The sequence below is a fragment of the Pipistrellus kuhlii genome, unplaced genomic scaffold (genome assembly GCF_014108245.1).
Source record: "Pipistrellus kuhlii isolate mPipKuh1 unplaced genomic scaffold, mPipKuh1.p scaffold_m20_p_1, whole genome shotgun sequence".
Taxonomy (NCBI): domain Eukaryota; kingdom Metazoa; phylum Chordata; class Mammalia; order Chiroptera; family Vespertilionidae; genus Pipistrellus; species Pipistrellus kuhlii.
The window spans coordinates 91,083,269-91,104,170 of record NW_023425404.1 but is presented as its reverse complement, the minus strand read 5'-3'; the positions used below and the strand labels follow the sequence as shown (position 1 = coordinate 91,104,170).

Sequence of the window (20,902 nt, the reverse complement as noted above, 5' to 3'; positions counted from 1 at the left end):
AATGACTGAATTATCAACTTCCCATATCCTGTGTTTTCAGGCAATCTTGGCAGCAGGCAGCATGATGCAGACCCATGGAGACTTTGATGTTGCCCTCACCAAATACAGAGTTGTAGCTTCTGCTGTTCCAGAAAGTCCTCCACTTTGGAATAATATTGGAATGTGTTTCTTTGGCAAGAAGAAATATGTAGCAGTGAGTGTCTCCTCACCTTCCTTCTTTGTGCTATTGGGTCTGCCCAGCTTGTCCCACCCTCATCAAGTGCTCCTCTCTCCTGCAGGCTATCAGCTGCCTGAAACGAGCCAACTATTTGGCACCCTTTGATTGGAAGATTCTCTATAATCTGGGCCTTGTTCACTTGACCATGCAGCAGTATGCATCAGCTTTCCATTTTCTCAGTGCAGCCATCAACTTCCAGCCAAAGATGGGGGAACTGTACATGCTCTTGGCTGGTAAGAGACTATTGTGTGGAAACTGTCTCCACAGTCTGTAATAAGGGGGGAAATGAATTAGAATCATTGGAGGTGAGTGGCTACCCTGTAGAAGCCATCCCCTTGCAGGTCCCATAGGAATCTAGATTATTGTGCTAGAGCTTGAAAAACAATGAAGAAAATAATGACAAAGCATTTGGTTGTTTCTAACTTGGGGCAATTTCACTCAAAGACCAACAGGTTAAATCAAGATCATACCTAATTTATCTTTTACCAAATGTTTTCCCTTGACTATCTATATTAGGGGTGTCAAACTCAATCAGAGAAGGGACCAAAATCTAAAATCCAGCCTAAATCGCGGGCCAAATGGTTTACTGAACAGTCATAAACTGTCATTGTGATGGAAACGCAGCGGAGTGCAGTGATGACAGCGCGGTGCGGGCCACATTGCAAGGCCTGGCGGGACGGATTTGGCCCGCGGGCCTTGTGTTTGACACATGTGATCTATATATACACTAAATGGCCAGATTATTATGATCTCTGAGTGCATAATAACCTGGCCACTCAGTGTATATCCTATATAATAAAAGGCTAATATGCAAATTGTCCCCTCATCCAGGAGTTCGACCAGCAGACAGGCCAGCCAACTGCCCATATCCCCTCCTCCTGGCCAGGCTGGCTGGCCCCCACCCATGCACGAATTTATGCACTGGGCCTCTAATATATATACAGAGTGGCCAGATTATTATGCATTCAGAGATCATAATAATCTGGCCACTCAGTGTATATAAAAGCCTAAGCAACCATTACAATCGAACAACCAAAACGATTGGTTGACCTGTCGCTATGATGCACACTGATCACCAGAGTACAGACACTCAATGCAGGAGCTGCCCTCTGGTAGTCATTGCACTCCCACAGCCAACCTCCCACAGCCAGCCAAACTCCCCCTGTTCCTCACCCCCTGCCGGCACACCTCCTGCAGTCCCTCACCATCTGGCAGGCCCCATCCTGCAGGCCCCGTCCAGCACCTGGCAGGCCCTATCCAGCAGCTGGTAGACCTGGCTCCAATCTGGAATGGGTGAGACAACCCGCATAGGCCCTGATCATTGGACAGCCCTAGGGACCCCACCTGTGTACGCATTTTGTGCACCGGGTCTCTAATCTATAATAATAAAAGGGTAATATGCTAATTAGATCGGACATCATTCCAGACATCATTCTGATGTCCTTCCAGATGAAGCCAGGGCCAGAGGGAAGTCTGGGTCTTGGGTGTGTACCAGTGTCAGAGGGAAATATGGGTCCCAGGTGCCAGAGGGAAGTCGGTATCAGTAGCCAGGGGATGGAAGGCCTACTCTTGCATGAGGCCTTAGGCCTTAGGCCTCTAGTTTATATATATATTTTGTGCCCAGCTAAGTTCCAGATATCATTTAGTGTACAAGAGATATATCTTATAGGGTTGGTGAGGGGGTTTCATAATTAAGTAACTGGGAGTTTGAAGAGCCACAGGAAGGAGCTACCTTTCTCAGAATCCCAGGCCTGTGGTGCTGGAGGCCAAGGTGGGGCATGGCTGGGCTGGGAGCTCTTAGTTGTGGAGCTGGGACTTTCCCTCACCTGCCTTCACTGCTGGGCTTTCTTTTGCTCACCTGCCTTCGCTGCTGGTGTGGAGGTTTCCTAGCAGAGTGTTTCTCCTGCCACTTGGCAGAAGAAATCTGTGATCCTTCTGGGCAAGTGGCAGCGGCCATCAGGAGTGCTCACAGCCACCACTGCCATGTGGGGACATACAGGCTGCCCTCTACAGGCCACTCCCGCCTTGTCCCCGCTGCCATTATGTCCCAATGCTGCAAGTCCCCGCCCACCTGTGTCTTCTGTGTGCACAGCCTGCTAATCTGTTGTTACTATGATGGTGTTCGACTAGTTTGCCTATTACCCTTTTATTAGGTGAGGCTTCTATTGTAGAAAATACTGATTTAAAAAGTGAAATTGTCCTGGTGCTAAACAAATTTTAAAGCTCAGGATTATGGGTGATTGGGGGCCAGTGAGGATTCTTAAGCAGGATAGTGTCATTTTCAGATTTGTTTGAAAGTTGTTGAGAAACCTGGCAGCATTGTGACAAGTGGATGGGTACAGATGAGGACATTGCCACAGCCAGAAACAACTTGGGCAGTGTCAGAAAAGAAACTGCAAAAAATTGTGTTCAGATAACTTGGCAACTGATTGACTGCAGAAGGGAACTGTTGAAGATGACACCAGGAAACTAAGCTGAGTGAGTAGATGGTGGTGCTAGACACTAAGGAGGCAAAGGAGCAGTTATGTTGGGGGAACTGAATGAACTGTGGTCTTGAAACATTTCTTCTGCTTTCTAAGCTGGGTTCTCCAGTCTCAGTCCTCACTTTCTTTGTTTCAGTGGCTTTGACCAATCTGGAAGATACAGAGAATGCCAAGAGAGCTTATGACAAAGCAGTCTGCCTGGATAAGTAAGCTGCACCTTGGGGAATAGTATTGGGGAGAGCTAGACTCTCCAAAGCCAAGAAGTGGCATTAGACAACTGGCTTTGCCTGAGTCAGTCCAGTTGCTTGCTCTCCATAGGCTTTGTGCACACGGCATGTGTGGAAGGATGTGCTACTAAGCCTGCAGTGGAACCGACACTGACACTTTCTAAGAAAGTGTTTCTGGCCCTAAGTTTAGTAGTTAGGAGACCAGAGAAAGTCAGAGCTGGCAGTGGACTTTGGTTACTGGGCTAGATGGAATATCAGATGCAGCTCTGGGCTCAGTTCAATCTAAGATAAATGTGACTCTCTCCATATTCATTCCACTGACATTGGCTAGGCAGCAGGGTAGGAATCACTTCTTCAACCCACTTGGTGGTCCCTGCTGAGGGCTGAGATGTCAGACTTGGTCCTGATTGTGGGCAATTATCCTTGATTCTTTCCCACAAATCCACACATAGCATGTGTGTTCCTCTTACCTTGCTGCAGAATGGAGAAATCTCTACTTACAATCAGTTTTGTTTTTTATGTAATGGGAAAATCTAAATGACCATTGATTGTGAAGCCTAAGTTTCATAGAATCCTTGTCTGTTTGCTATAGGTATAACCCTTTAATCAACCTGAACTATGCTGTGCTGCTATACAACCAGGGTGAGAAGAGGGATGCCCTAACCCAGTATCAGGAGATGGAGAAGAAAGTCAACCTACTCAAGGACAGTAGCTCTCTAGAATATGACTCTGAGGTATTTTTTTTAATATTTTTTATTAAATATATTAATATTTATATTAATACTAGAGGCTCAATGCATGAAATTTGTGCAAGGGGCTCGGCCCTCACAGCTGCAGCTTTGTCCAGGAGGTCATCTGGCCGGTCATCTAGTCTAATTAGCATATTGTGCTTTTATTATTATAGATATAAATGAGGAAGAAAGAACTAGAGAGATGCTGAAACTGGTTTGGCTCAGTAGATAGAGTGTCGGCCTGCAGACTGAAGGGTCCCAGGTTCGATTCCGGTCAAGGGCATATACCTTGGTTGCGGACATATCCCTGGTAGAGGGTGTGCAAGAGGTAGATGATCGATGATGATTCTCTCTCATCAATGTTTCTACCTCTCATCTCTCTCCCTTCCTCTCTATAAAAAAATCAATAAAATATATATTAAAAAAAAGAAGTAGAGCGATAAAAACATCAATGATGAGACAGAATCATTGATTGGCTGCCTTCTGCATGCCCCACATGGGGATCAATCCCGAAACCTGGGCATGAGCTCCTATCAGGAACGGAACCTGTAACCTCATGGTTCATAGGTCAATGCCCAACTGCTGAGCCGACACTCAACCAACTGAGCCGCACTGGCCACGGCATGAGATATGTCTTTTATTAGCTTCTAAGGAGCCATAAGCAAGCTGTCAGTACACTTTTGATCAAACACAAATAATTCAAAGATAATCTGTTATAAGCTCATGCCTATTTTTTTTCAGGCTGTCAATTAGTGACAGCCTGAAAAAAAAACAAAAAACAAAAAAACACACAAAACTTTCCTAGAAGAAAATAGTAAGAGGAAATTCAGGCTTACTGAACCTGCTACTGATAATACAACCCCTCTGAGGCCCATATCTCATTGTAGCTTCCTCCCAGTAACATACCAAACTTGAATTGTTAGGTTTGAGATCTTGTATGAACTTTCTTGCCTCAATAAGGGCAGTCTGTGATTTCTGCTGTTTGAGAAATATTTCCTTGTAATAAGTATTTCCTCCCTCAAATGCTAGTACCAGTAGTCACTATTTCAGCTATAACCCACCAGGTGGAAGGCGTAGGAAGCAGGTAGGCTTGTCTCTGCCGGTCATACCTTGATTCTTTTTTTTCTTCACATGTGGGTACAAGATGGTGGAGATGGCTCAGAAGTTGGGAGCTGCTCTCCAGGTTGGGGAGGCACTGGTCTGGACAAAATCAGTCAAAGATCCCAAATCAAAGCAACGGACAACTTCAACTAGCAAAGCTTCTGGTTTCCAGCAGCCTCTGGGCTCTAATCAAGCTCTAGGACAGGCAATGTCTTCAGCGGCTGCATACAGCAAGCTACCCTCAGGTAGGAGGTTACACACAATGCCATAAAGACCTCATGGTCATAGTCACATGTACCAATGAAGAGGTTACACATTTGAATGAAGCCTGTACTTTTCAGACTCAGAACCTGTCCAATGTAATATTGTTTGGAAGGGAGAAAAAGTCTTAAGGTAGCCAAATTGGCATTAGTTTCTTTAAAGCAAGTTCTATATTAGGTAACAGTTACTGGCAGGCTTAATTGGATTGTTAGCATACTGGGTCTTTACAATATTCAAATTTAGAAATATATTCAGTACTTTCTATTATATAGTCTTGTTTTAAATCTCACTGCCTTATCATAAGTTGACATGGTGCAGATAATTAAAGATTTCTTTTAGTTACTCATTGAAGGCAAACTTGACTGTTTGCTTCATTTCTTGTTATGGCCTAACTTCACAGCTGCAAAGATATACCACAGTCCCAGTAATGCTAGAAAACATGGGGTTTCTTGAAATTCAGCATAATTCTTTGGGAATTCTGGAACAAGAATTCAAGTTACCATCTCTTCCTCTGGAGTTGAAGCCCATGTGGAAGCATGTCCAAGTGAAGCAGCAGCACAAATAAGAGAAAAATAGGAATAGGATCACCATAGAGTAGGGGTTTCTCTGGTGATGATTAAGAAAGGTCACATGACAGGTAGAGCACATTCCTTGGGAACCACAGAACGCAGCATATGTTGTGATGATCATGTGGAGCCTGAGGTCTCTGCAGTCATCATTGGTCCCCATCACCTCACCCAGGAAATGAGAAGCCAGCCAGACAGATCCTTTAAGAATTGGTTCTAAATATGTAGTTCTAAGAGCCAGCAGGGTACTTTTAAAAATTTTTAAATTTGCTTTGAAAAATTTTTTTTATGTTATTTTAAAATTTTTTATTTAAAAAATGTTTTATTTTTTATTAATTTCAGAGAGAGATAAAAATATCAATGGTGAGAGATAATTATTGATCAGCTGCCTCCTGTATGCCCTCTATGGGGGATCAAGCCTGAAACCTAGGATGTGCCCTGATCAGGAATTGAACCATAACCTCCTGGTTCATGGGTTGACATTCAACTACTGAGCCATACCAGCTGGGCTTGAAAGAACTTTTGTTTCCTGGCTGACCCATATATCTGTTGTCTACAAGAAACCCACTTCAGAAAAAAAGACGCACACAGACTGAGGGTGAAGGGATGGAAAAAAGTTTTCCAGGCGAATAGAAATGAAAAAAAAGCTGGGGTAGCAATACTTATATCTGACTAATTAGACCTCAAAGTGAAGGAGAAGGAAGTGTAAGCAGAAGGAAGGAAATAATATAAATTAGAGGGGAGATGAATGACATAGAGACCAAAGAAACAAAACAAGATAATGAAGGCCACTTCATAATACTAAAGGGAGCAATCCAACAAGAAGAAATAACCCTGGTAAACATATATGCACCCAACACGGGAACACCCAAATACATAAAAAAAACTGCTGGAGGACATTAAGGGAGAGATTAATAGCAATACAACCTTAGTAGGAGATTTTAATACTCCACTATCACCTTTGGACAAATCATCTAAACAAAAAATCAGCAAAGAAATATCAATCCTAAATGACTCAATAGACCAAATGGAATTAATCGACATCTTCAGAACATTCCACCCCAAAGCCACAGAATATACATTCTTCTCAAGTGCACATGGGACATTCTCAAAGATAGACCACATGTTGGGACATAGGCAAAGTCTCTTCAAATTCAAGAAGATAGAAATCATATCAAGCATCTTCTCAGATCATCGTGGCATAAAACTGGAAATTAACTACAATAAAAATAATCCAAAGAAATCAAACACATGGAGATTAAACAGCATGCTATTAAACAAGGACTGGGTTACCAGAGAAATCAAGGAAGAAATTAAAAACATCCTGGCAACAAATGACAATGAAAACACAACAATCCAAAATCTATGGGAATCAGCAAAAGCAGTTTTGAGAAGGAAGTTCATATCTCTACAAGCCTATTGCAAAAAGCAAGAAAAAATGGTAACAAATTATCTAACTCTAAACTCAAAGAGTTAGAAAAAGAACAACAAGAAAAGCCCAGTGTAAGCAGAAGGAAGGAAATAATAAAAATTAGAACAGAGATGAACGACATAGAGACCAAAGAAACAATACATAAGATCAGCAAAACCAAGAGCTGGTTCTTTGAAAGGATAAACAAGATTGATGAACCTCTAGCCAGGCTAACCAAGAAACAAAGAGAAAAGACCCAAATAAACAAAATCAGAAATGAAAGGTGAAATAACAAAAGACCCCGCCAAAATACAAAGGATTGTAACAAAATTCTACAAACAACTCTATTCCAACAAACTGGAGAACCTGGAGGAAATGGACAGATTCCTAGAAAAATACAAATTTCCAAAACTCAATCAGGAAGAATCTAAAAACCTCAATAGACCAGTGACTTGGGAAGAAATTGAAACAGTTATAATAAAAAAAACTTCCAGCAAACAAAAGCCCAGGGCCAGATGGCTTCACAGGAGAGTTTTACTAAACATTCAAGGAAGAACTAAAACCTATCCTCCTCAGACTATTCCAAAAAATCCAAGAGCAAGGAACACTTCCAAACTCCTTCTATGAAGCTAGCATCACCCTAATACCAAAACCAGATAAAGACAACTCAATGAAAGAGAATTACAGACCAATATCCCTCATGAACATAGATGCCAAAATCCTCAACAAAATTCTAGCAAATCGGCTCCAGCAGAACATCAGAAAGATCATACACCACGACCAAGTAGGATTTATTCCTGGAATGCAAGGATGGTACAATATCCGCAAATCAATAAACGTGATACATCACATAAACAAATTGAAAGATAAAAATCATATAGTCATATCAATTGATGCAGAAAAAGCATTTGATAAAATCCAACAACCTTTCCTGATAAAAACTCTCAACAAGATGGGAGTACCTCAACATAATAAAAGCTATATATGATAAACCCACAGCCAACATCATACTCAATGGGCAAAAACTAAAACCATTCCCTCTAAGAACAGGAACAAGACAGGGATGCTCACTCTCACCACTCCTGTTTGACATAGTACTGGAAGTACTAGCCATTGCAATTAGACAAGAAGAGGAAATAAAAGACATTCAAATTGGAAAAGAAGAAGTAAAATAATCCTTATTTGCAGATGACATGATATTATACATAAAAAAACCAAAAGACTCCATCAAAAAACTAATAGACTTAATAAATGAATTTGGCAATGTAGCAGGATACAAAATTAATGCTAAGAAATCTATAGCATTTCTATACACCAATAGTAAACTTGCAGAAACAGAGACTAAAAAAGCAATCCCATTTACCATCACACCAAAAAAATTAAGATACCTTGGAATAAACTTAACTAAGGAGGTAAAAGACCTATCCATGGAAAACTACATGACACTGAAAAAAGAGATAGAGGAAGATGTAAACAGATGGAAGAACATACCATGTTCCTGGATTGGTAGAATCAACATCATCAAAATGTCCATACTTCTCAAAGCAATCTATAGGTTCAATGCACTCCCCATTAAAATACCAACGGCATATTTCACTGACCTAGAAAAAACTCTTCAAAGTTCATTTGGGAGGATCCAAGATGGCTGCGCCCAGGTAAACACCTAGCCGCAGCCGCACACAATAAAATATAAGTAAAATATAAAATGAGAAGGAAGTTCATATCTCTACAATTTCAATAAAATATAAGTAATATATAAAATGGACATTACCCAGAACTACAGGAAAGTCGACTGACTGGAAATTCTACAATGAGAAGCAAGGAGAAAACCAGAAGGAAGCGTGGAGGAGCTTTAAAAGCCCAAGGTACGGAGACACGCGGAGCGCGGAGAGGACGGAGCCGGAGAGGAGGGAGGTCGAGTGCCTGGCTGGCGTTCCCTAGCGGGAAGGAGATAAAACTCCGACTGTGTTGTGCCCCAGTTCTGACTGCTCTGAACCCCAGTTCTAGGCCAGACTCCGGGGACCAAGGCTCATCCATAGGGAGCTGGGCTGTAAGGTGGAACCCTGGGGAAGCAGCGAAAGGAGGTCCCGGCGGCGGACGGTCGGCTGTGCCGTGGGATTGCCCTGGCCGGAAGGAGACTGGGGCTCCAGTCTGCTCTGAACGCCACCTCCAACTCCACTTCCAACTGAACTGAACCCCAATACCGGGCTCATTGGGGGAGAGCATAGACTGTTTGGCAGCAGGCGAAAATCGAGGGCACCTATCTCTCAGAGGCGCTTTGCAGCGAGTACTGAAGGACCCTGAGCCGCAGGAGCCGCATAGGGCGGGCTGACGGAAGCCAAGGCTGTAGGCTCCACCCTGAAATCCCGTCCCATCTGTAACTGCGAAATGCGACAACGAAATAGATCACAGATGAAAGAAATGGAGGACAAAAAGCGACTGGATATAGAGTTCAAATCTACGCTTATAAGGTTTTTCAAGAATTTCCTAGAAAAGATGGATAAGACCTATGAGGATATGAAAAGAGATCAACTAGAATTAATAAGGAGTCAACAAGAAATGATAAGGGATCAACAAGAAATGATAAGGGATCAACAAGAAATAAAGAATACATTGTCTGAAATAAAAAATAGTATACAGAGTCCTAAAAACAGAATGGAAGATCGCAAGAATCAAGTCAAAGATTTGGAACATAAAGAACCAGAAGACACTCCTCCACAGAAGCTAGAAGGCAAGAGAATCCAGAAAATTGAAGATAATGTAAGAAACCTCTGGGACAACTTCAACAAACCAACATCAGAATTATGGGGGTCCCAGAAGATGGGAGAGAGCAAGATATCAAAAACATACTGAAAGAAATAGTGACAGAAAACTTCCCCCACCTGGTGAAAGAATTAGACTTACAAGTCCAGGAAGCGCACAGAACTCCAAACAAAAGGAATCCAAAGAGGACTGCACCAAGACACATCATAATTAAAATTCCAAGAGCAAAAGACAAAGAGAGAATATTAAAAGAAGCAAGAGCAAAGAAGGTAGTTACCTATAAAGGAGCACCTATACGATTGTCAGCTGATTTCTCAACAGAAACCATGCAGGCCTGACGGGAATGGCAAGAAATATTCAAGGTGATGAATAGTAAGTACAGCCAAAGATAATCTATCCAGCAAAGCTATCACTCAGAATCGAAGGACAGAGAAAGAGCTTCACAAATAAAAAAAAGCTAAAGGAGTTCATCACCGCCAAACCAGAATTATATGAATTGCTGAAGGGGGTTCTTTCAGAAGAGAAAGTAAATAAAGATAAAAATTATGAACAACAAATACGTAACTATCAACAAGTGAATCTAAAAACCAAGGAAATTAAAAAAATCTGATGAACAATATTAACTGTTGAATATAATAGAATCAGAGGTATGAAAGGGGAGTGAACTGATGATTCTTGGGGAAAAGGGGAGAGGGGGATGTGGGAAGAGACTGAACATAAACTGTGCACCTATGGATGAGGACAATGGGGAGTGTGGAAAGGGCAGAGGGTGGCGTGGGAACCTGGTGGAGAAGAGCAATGGTGGGGGTTGGGGAAAAGAAATATTTGTAATAATATGAACAAAAACTTATTAAAAAATAAAATAATAAAATAAAATGCAAATTATTCTGGTTAGAAAAAAAAAAAGTTCATTTGAAACAACAAAAGACCCCGAATAGCCATAGCAATCCTGAGAAAGAAGAGTAAAGTAGGAGGGATCACAATACCAGATTTCAAGCTGTATTACAAAGCCACTGTTCTCAAAACAGCCTGGTACTGGCACAAGAACAGACATATAGATCAATGGAATAGAATTGAGAACTCAGATAATCCAAATCACTATCCTCAGTTAATATTTGACAACGGAGGCCTGAACATACAGTGGAGTCAAGACAGTGTCTTCAATAAATGATGCTGGGAAAATTGGACAGATACATGCAAAAGAATGAAACTAGATCACCAACTTACACCATACACAAAAATAAACTCAAAATGGATACAGGACTTAAACATAAGACGGGAAACCATAAAAATACTAGAGGCATCCACGGGCAGCAAAATCTCAGACATATGCCAAAAGAACTTCTTCACTTATACTGCCCCTAGGGCAATGGAAGCTAAATAGAAAATAAACAAATGGGACTACACCAAAATAAAAAGCTTTTTTACAGCAAACGAAACCATCAATAAAACAACAAGAAAGCCCCCAACATGGGAGAACATATTTGCAAATGTTATCACCGATAAAGATTGAATCTCCAACATCTACAGACAGCTTATACAACTTAATAAAAGGAAGATAAATGATCCAATTAAAAAATGGGCAATGGATCTAAATAGAATCTTCTCAAAAGAAGACAGAAGGCCAAGAGGCACATGAAAACATGCTCAAAGTCATTAATTATCTGAGACATGCAAATCAAAACAACAATGTGGTACCATCTCACACCTGTCAGAATGGCCAACATCAAGAAATCAACAAACGACAAGTGTTGGTGAGGTTGCAGAGAAAAAGGAACCCTTGTGCACTGCTGGTGGGAATGTAGACTGGTGCAACCACTGTGGAGAACAGTATGGAGTTTCCTCAAAAAACTGAAAATGGAACTCCCATTTGACCCAGTAATCCCACACCTAGGAATATATCCTAAGAAGCTAGAAACACCAATCAGAAAGGATATATGCACCCCCATGTTCATAGCAGCACAATTTACAATAGCTATGATTTGGAAACAGCCTAGATGCCCATCAGCAGATGATTGGATCCAAAAACTGTGGTACATCTACACAATGGAATATTATACTGCCATAAAAAAGAAGAAATTCTCATCATTTGCAGCAACCTGGATGGAGTTGGAGAACATCATGCTGAGTGAAACAAGCCAGTCAATGAAAGAGAAACACCACATGACCTCACTTATTTATGGATGATAAAGAACTTACAAACTGAAGAACCAAAAGATAGATATAGAGACAGTAAAGCAACAAGCAGACTGCCAGATTACAGTGGGGAGGTTAGGGAGATCTGGGGGAGATAATAGATCAACCGAAGGACTTATATACATGCATGTAAGTACAACAAATGGACACAAAACTCTGGGGAGGGTGGGTACGTGTGGGAGGGGGGGCAATGGTAAAATATGTACACACATAATAATTTAATAAAAATTAAAAAAAGATACAAGAAATTTTTTTAAAAAAAATAGATATACAGAAATATAGCTAAAAAAGACAATAAATTATAATGAAATTCTAAAAAATATTCAATTAGCACTTTCCTCCCCTAAAGAAAATGGACTGTAAAGGAAGAATGAAGGAACAAAAAAGAAAAAGCTGGAACAAAGAGAAAATAAATAACAAATTTTAAATCTAAATCAAATCATGATAATAATTACATGAAAGTGTAACTAGACTAAAAAATATAATTGGATTAAGCATTCCGATTAAAAAGCAGAGAAAGAATTAAAGAAGGAAAAAAGCCCAGTTATCTGGATTGAAATAAAAAGGATGGAAAAATACATATCATAAACTATGGGCATAAGAAATCTGTAATAATGTCTAGAGTACTGTGTTAATGTCATATAGACTTCAGAATACAGAGTATTACTAGAAATAGACTAATTTGCCTGACAAAGAATTCGAATAAGGATGCTCACCAAACTTAACAGTGCAATTGAGGAACTTAGGGAGCATTTCAACAAAGAAGGTTTAATAAAGAACCAAGCAGAGCTAAAAAAATATATTGTAATAACTGAAATGAAAAACACACTAGATGGAATTAACAGATTAGCTAGTACAGAAGAATGGATTAGTGATCTAAAGGATAGACTAGTGGAAATCAACCATCAGAATAGTGAAAAGAAAAAAGACCGATATTTTAAGAGACCTATGACATCATCAGTGACAGAAACATTCACATTATAGGGATCTCAGAAGGTGAAGAAAGAAAGGAACAGAAACTTTACTAGAAATGATGACTGAAACTTTCCTAACCTGGGAAAGGAAATAGACATCCAGGTCCAGGAAGTATACAGTTACAAACAGATGAACTCAAAAGATACCCACACTAAAACACATTATAATTATAATGGGAAAAGTTAGAGACACTTTTGAATGCAGCAAAGGAAAATAACTAATTATATGACAAATGAAACCTCATAAGGTTATCAGCCAATTTCTCAGCAGAAATTTTAGAGGCTAGAGGGAGTGGCAGGACATCTTTAAAGTGCTGAAAGAAAGGAACCTACAACCCAGAATAATTTACCTGACAATATTGTCATTCAGAATTGGAGAAATAGTTTCTCAGACAAGCAAAAACTAAGGAGTTCATCAGCTTTTTAAATCAGCTTTATAAGAAATGTTAAGCAGAAAAGGAAAGTCCATAACTACAAAATAAATATGAAAAAAGAAAACATCTCACAAACCAAATATTTAATAAATATAGCAAATCAGTCATTTAAAAAGCTATTACAAAAGACAAAAATACTAAACTTAACCCAAACTATAATAAGTAGTTAGGAGACACACAAGACAAAGATTGGTAGTTATAAAATATATAGTCACAGAGATATAAAGTACATCACAGGGAACATAGTCAACAAAATTGTAATAAATATGTATAGTGCCAGGTGGGTACTAGACATATCAAAGTATCACTTTGTAAAATATATAAATGTCTAACCTCTATGTTATATATCTGAAATTAATCCTATATAATAAAGAGCTAATATGTAAATGGTCATCACGCCCTCATACCATAATGGCTCAGACACTAAACACTGAGGAGAGAGGGATGGGGACTAGCCAGGCACAAATGAGCTTATGAGATAGGAATGTGGACCAGCCAGGCTGTGACCCAAGATAAAGACAAGCTGCCTGCCCTGCAGTCCTGGGCACCAGAAGCTGGGGCTGTGGCTTGAGAGGGGGACAAGCCACACACCCTGTGGTCCCAGGTGCCAGCGGGTATGCCTGTGGCCTGGGAGAGGGACAGGCCACCTGCCCTGTGGTCCTGGGTTCCAGAAGCTTCACCTGTGCCTATGACCCAGGAGAGGGACAAGCCACGCACCTATGGCCCCAGAGGCCTGTGGCTGCAGCCCAGAAGAGGAACAAGCCGTGTGGTCATTGGGCCAGCGCCTGTAGATGTGGCCTGGTGAAGCTCTCTGCCCACTGTCCCCTGTGGTTGCAGCCAGCCTGGGCAAAACCGGCCTGGGTCATGAGTGCCTGTGGCTGGCCAGAAGTGGGAATCCTGGGTCCCAGGTGTGGGGCGAGGCATAAGTGGTTAGGAGTGGTTAGGTAGGCAGAGGGTTTAGGGATGATCAGGCAGGCAGGCAGGCAGGCGAGCGGTTAGGAGCCAGCAGTCCTGGATTGTGAGAAGCAGTCAGACATTCCCCAAGGGGTCCTGGATTGGAGAGGGTGCAGGCTGAGCTGAGGGACTCCCCCATGCATGAATTTCGTGCCCTGAGCCTCTAGTATAAAATAATATCGAAAGTGAACTCTAGTGGAAAAATAAAAACACACATTTTAAAAAAACAAACAAACATAAAAGATCTAAAATATGACATAATAAAACATAGGAGTGTGGGCCCTAGCCAAGTAGCTCAGTTGATTAGAACATAATCCTAATAAGCCAAGGTTATAGGCTCTATCCCAGTCAGGGCACATACAAGAATCAACCAACGAATGCATAAATAAGTGGAACAACAAAGCGATGTCTCTTTCTCTTGCTCCCTTCTTTCCTCTCCCCCCTCCCTCCCTCTTTCTCTCTAAATATCAATAATAATTTTAAAAAATGTACAAAGTATGGAGGGAGGAATAAAAATGTCCTTTTAGAAAGTACTTGAACTTAAATGCTTATCAGCTTAAAATAGGCTGTTGTAGATACAAAATGATATACACAAATCTCATAGTAACCACAAACCAAAAACCTACAAAAGATACACAAAGAATAAAAAGAACCTAAACAAAACTCTAAAGGAAATCAGCACACCACAATGCAAGAGCTCAAGAGAAGAAGAAAGGATTAGAACTACAAAAACAACTAACAAAATGGCAGTAAGTACATCCTCCCTATCCTACATAATAAAAGAGTAATATGCAAAATAACCATCACTCCGCTACACCCACAGCCACATCTACCAGCCAATCAGAGCAAGTATGCAAATAAACCCAACCAAGATGGCTACTGGCCACAGAGAACAGGAGGGAGGCTTGGGTTTCCTAGGCAATGGAGGAAGCAAAGCTTTCCGCCTGTCTTTGCCTGCCTAAGCCTCCACTCAAGGCTACAAAGTTTCAATTATAGATGATAAACAAATCCAAACATAAGTGGCAGCAACCACGAAGCTGGAAAGAACAGGAGGCTAGGGTTACCCCTGGCAATGGAGGAAGCAAAGCTTTCTGCACACCCTGGCTGTCCCAGGCCTCCAAACATCTACAAAGTTTCCATTGTAAAAGGTAAATAAATTCCAGATACCAGGGCCTCCACTTGGGTCTCCAGGGGATGTGGCCAGCCTGCAAACCACCACAGGCCCCTCGCTCAGGCTGCCTCACACCCTAAGGGAGCCCCCACCCTAATCCAGGACACCCTTCAGGGCAAACCAGCCCACTTGTGCACCAGGCCTCTATCCTATCTAATAAAAGAGTAATATGCACATTGACCATCACTCTAACACACAATATGACTGCCCCCATGTGGTCAAAAATCCTGCCCCTATGTGGACATAAGATGGCCGCCACAAGATGGCCAGCAGGGGAGGGCAGTTGGGAGGAACCAGGCCTGCACGGGAGGACAGTTAGGGGTGACCAGGCCAGCAGAAGAGGGAAGTTGGGGACAAACAGGCTGGCAGGCAATGGTTAGGAGGTGATCCCTGCAAGGGAGGGCAGTTGAGAGGGACCAAGCTGCAAGGGAGGGCAGTTGGAGGCAATCAACCCTGGAGGGGAGGGCAGTTAGGGGTGACCAGGCCAGCAGAGGAAGGAAGTTAGGGGCAAATAGATATCAATTTGGGGAGCAGTTAGACATCAATCAGGCTTTCATGGGATCAGGCTGGCAGGCAGAAGCAGTTAGGGGCAATCAGGAAGGCAGGCAGGCAAGCAGTTGGGAGCCAGCAGTCCTGGATTGTGAAAGAGATGTCTGACTGCCCGTTTAGGCCCAATCCCAGTGGGCAATTGGACATCCCTCGAGGGGACCCAGATTGGAGAGGGTGCAGGCTGGGCTGAGGGACACCACCCCCCGCCCCTGTGCATGAATTTCATGCACCGGGCCTCTAGTACTTAATAATTACTTTAAATATAAATGGGTTAAATGCTTTAATAACAAGACAAAGGGTTGCTGAATGGATTAAAAAGATGACCCATTTATACACTCCTTACTACAAGAGACTCACTTCAAATTGAAAGAACTGAAAATGAAAGAATGGAAAAATATATTTCATGCAAATATAAATGAAAAAGCTGGGCTAGCAAAACTCATATTAAACAGAAAATACTTTAAAACGAATAAAAAACCCCACAAAGAACATTACTTAATTATAAAGGGGGCAATCCAAGAAGAGGCTATAACTGATAAATATATACACACTCAATATAGGAGCACCTAAATATATAAGGCAAATATTAATGTACATAAAAGGAGAAATTCACATAATACAATAATAGAGGATTTTAATACATCACTCAACTTAATGGAGAAAATTTATAAGGAAATAATGCTCTTAAATGCCACATTAGACCAGATTGACCTAATAAACATTTATAGAACACTGCATCTCAAAACTACATAATATCACATTCTTTTCAATTATACATGGAACATTCTCCAAGATAAAATATTAGGCTATAAAACATGCTTCAACATATTCATGAAGATTTAAATCATATCAAGCATCTTTTCTGGCCACAAACATGAAACTAGAAATCAATCATAGGAAGAAAACTGTAAAAAAACAAATACATGGGAGATTAATCAACATGCTACTAACCAACTAATGGACCAAAGAGAAAATCAAATAGGACATTAAAAACTACCTTGAGACAAATAAAAATGAAAACAACTTTTCAGAATTTATGGATGCAGTAAAAGGAGTTCTAAAAGGGAAATTCATAGCTATACCGGCCTACTTCAAGAAAAAAACCTCCACAAAAAAATTCGAAATAAACAATCTAACTTTATGCTTAAAGGAACTAGAAAAGTAACAATAAAAAAAAAATCCACAGTAAACAGAAGGCAGGAAATAAGATCAGAGCAGAAACAAACAAAGATAAAAATATAATAGAAAAGATCAGTGAAACTAAAGTGGTTCCTTAAAAAGATAAACAAAATTGTCAAGCCTTTAGCCAAACTCATCAATAAAAGAGAAAAAATAAAATCATAAATTAAAAAAAAGTTGCAACAGACACCACAGAAATAAAAGTAATTAATTCTGCAAAAAATTATATATAAACAAATTTGATAACCTCAAAGAGACTGATAATTTTTAGAAGCATATACTCTTCTAAGACTGAACCAAGAAGAAACAAAATCTAAATGGTCTGATTACTAGCAATGAATTTGAAGCTATAATTTAAAAAAAACAAAACTTGAACAAATAAAAGTCCAGGAGCAGAACGCTTCACAGGTGAATTCTACCAAACAATTATAGAATAATTACATATCCTCCTTACACTATTTCAAAAAATTGAAAGAAATGTTTCCAAATTCACTCTACAAAACCAGCATTACCCTAATATCAAAACCAGACATGAAAAAAGAAAGAAAACTATAAACCAATATATACAAATCAATCAACATGATACGTCACATTAACAAAATGAAGGATAGAAATCATATGATCATTTCAATAGATGCAGAAAAAGCATTTGACAAAATTCAATATCCTTTTATGATAAAAACTGAGTGGATATAGAAGGAACATACCTAAACATAATAAAAGGCCATATGTGGCAAACACATAGCTATTATCAGACTGAATGGTGAAAAGCTGAAAGATTTTTCTCTAAGATCAGGAATAAGACAAGGACACCTGCTATTACCACTATTAGTCAACGTAGTATTGGAAGTCCTAGCTATAGCAATAAGACAAGGAAAAAAATAAAAAAGCATTCAAATTAGAAAGTAAGAAGAAAAAACTCAGTTTGCAGATGACATAATACTAAAGACTCCACCAAAAAACTATTTGAATAAATGAATTCAATAAAATTGTAGGATACAAAATCAATATACAGAAATATTTTTCTGTACATCAACAATAATCAGCAGAATTAACTAAATCTCATTTGTAATTGCACCAAGAAATAAAATAAAATACTTCCCCAGCCAGTGTGGCTAGTTGGTTGGAGCATTGTCCCATACCCCAGGAGGACACATAACCAGGTTGCAGATTTGATCCCTCATTGGGGTATGTTTGGGAGGCAATCCACTGATGTTTTTCTCATGTTTCTATTACTCTCTCTCCCTTTCCCCCCTCCCTCTTTTCATTCCCTCCCTTAATCCCCCCTTCCTGTCTCTAAAATAAATAAATAAATATACATAGAAATAAATTTAACCAAATTGGTGAAAGATCTGTATTCTGTAAAGTATAAGACATTTAAGAACGAAACTGGAGAATATACAAATAAATAGAAGGTTATATCTTGTTCATAGATCAGAAGGATTAATATTGTTTAAATGTCCTTATTACCTAAAATAATATACAAATTATTGATATTAAAATAGCAATAGCATTGTTCTCAGAACTAGAACAACTAATCTAAAATTTATATGGAACCACAAAAGACCTCAAATATCCAAAGAAACCTTGAGAAAGAACAAAGTTGGAGGTACCACATTTCCTGACTTCAAGCTAGACTACAAAGCTACAGTAATCAAAACAGTATGGTACTGGCAATAAAACAAATATATAGATCAGTGTAATAGAATAGAGAGTCAAGAAACAGATCCTTGCTTATACAGTCAATTAATCTACAACAAAGGAGACAAGGGATATACAATGGGGTAAAGACAGTTTCTTCAATAAGTGGTGTTGGGAAAACTCAATAGATATAGGTAAAAAAATGAAATTGGACCACTTTCTTACACCACATACAAAAATAGTCTCAAATGGATTAAGGACTTAAATGTGAGACCTGAAATTAGAAGAAAACATAGGAGTAAACTAAAAAACATCAGTTACATGTTTTTGGAAGCCTCTTTGGAAAGGGCAACAAAATAGAAACAAATGGGACTAAAGTTTTGCAAGGTAAAGGAGACCATCAACCAAATGGAAAGATAACCTCCTGAAATGGAAAAGATAATCATAAATGATATATCTGATGAGGTAAATATCAAGTATTTATAAGGAACTTATAAAACATTAACACCAAAACCCCCCACAAATAATACAACTAAAAACGGGCAGAAAACCTGAATAAACATGTCTCCAAAAAAGATATACAGATGGCTAACAAACATATAAAAAAGTGCTCATTGTCACTAATCATCAATGAAATGCAAATCAAAACCACAGTGAGATATCACCCACACCTGTCAATATGGCTATCATCAAACATTAACAAATAACAAGTGCTGATGAAGATGTGGAGAAAAGAAAGCCCTTGAACACTGTTGATGTGACTAAATTAGTGCAGCTACTATGAAAATCAGTATGGAGATTAATAAAAAAATTAGGAATAGAGCTGTCATATCTAGCCAGCAATTCCACTTCTGGGTATTTATCTACAGACAACAAAAACACTAATTCAAAAGACATACACACCCCTATGTTCGTTGCAACATTACTAACGATAGCCAACATACAGAAGCAATGTAGGTGTCTATCAATAAATGAATGGGTTAAAAAGATGTGATAGATATATGCAATGGGTTATTACTCAGCAAGAAAAAAGGAATAAAATGTTGCCATTTGTGACAACATCAATGGACCTAAAGGGTAGTAAGTCAGATAAAGAGAAATACCACATGATTTTGCTTATATGTAGAACTGCCTCCCCTGCCCCAATAACCAAAAAACAAATGAATAAACAAAACAGAAACAGACCCCGTAGACATAGAGAACAAGCTCATGCTTACCAAAGGGGAGCAGTGTGGGGGTGAAATTTTTAAAAAATAAAAAAGGAGACATAGTATAACATTCTATATGGTAATCATGGAGATGTTAGAGACAGCATTACAGATGGTAAAAAAAAATGAGTTTCTTATCAGAGACATTGCAAGCATTTGTATGATTTAAGTTGAAACCTTACTGATTTATTTTGATCTTATTCTTTAATCTTAAAATGTATGAAATGCCTGAAACCTGCAAAAAGGGAAAATGAAGACTGATAGCAGAGCTAATGAAATAAAGAGAGTGCTATGAATTATTGTTTTATGGTAGGTTCTACTAATAAGGATAATTGGGAACAAATATCCCCAAGGAGATAGGCCATATTCATGAATTGGATGACTGATTATTATTACGATAAAAATTCTTCCCAAATTGGTCTATAGACTCCTATCATTATACCCAGCAGGTTTTGAGGTAGAAATTGACAAGCTGTTGTATGCATGCATATGAGCAAAACCAGTGGACACAGACATTGTGTGTGGAACGATGAGGGCATGTGCTAGGGTGTGGGGGTGGCCAGGTAGAGGTCAATGGGGGCGGGGGAAGGAAATTTATGTAATACTTTAAACAATAAAGAATTGAAATAAAAAAAAAGAAATTGACAAACTGGTTCTAAGCTGTCATGGAAATAACAAAGGATCTGGACTATCCAAGGCAATCTTGAACAAAATTAGACTTATGCTATCTCACTTCAAGACTTAATCATAATAGTAATTATGTAGTATTATACTAGCATAGGGATAGACAAATAGACCAATAAGACAGAATAGAGTCCATAAATACATCTACACTT

The 20,902-nt window shown here is 39.5% G+C and overlaps 1 protein-coding gene across 5 annotated transcripts in view; it reads left to right on the top strand.

The window, feature by feature from the left end:
* Positions 1-20,902, top strand: part of BBS4 (Bardet-Biedl syndrome 4) — a 128,242-nt gene that overhangs the window by 78,676 nt on the left and 28,664 nt on the right. For 3 of the 5 annotated variants that reach the window (XM_045587191.1, XM_036456673.1, XM_036456684.2), the window contains 6 exons: positions 41-193; positions 279-450; positions 2,837-2,906; positions 3,520-3,661; positions 4,803-5,004; positions 5,421-5,799. In XM_045587191.1, coding sequence (XP_045443147.1) covers positions 41-193; positions 279-450; positions 2,837-2,906; positions 3,520-3,661; positions 4,803-5,004; positions 5,421-5,473 — 792 coding nt within the window. In that variant the 3' untranslated portion in view covers positions 5,474-5,799. Of the gene's footprint in view, positions 1-40; positions 194-278; positions 451-2,836; positions 2,907-3,519; positions 3,662-4,802; positions 5,005-5,420; positions 5,800-20,902 lie in introns of those variants that run through there. The other 2 variants (XM_045587186.1, XM_036456679.2) reach the window with 1 other exon arrangement.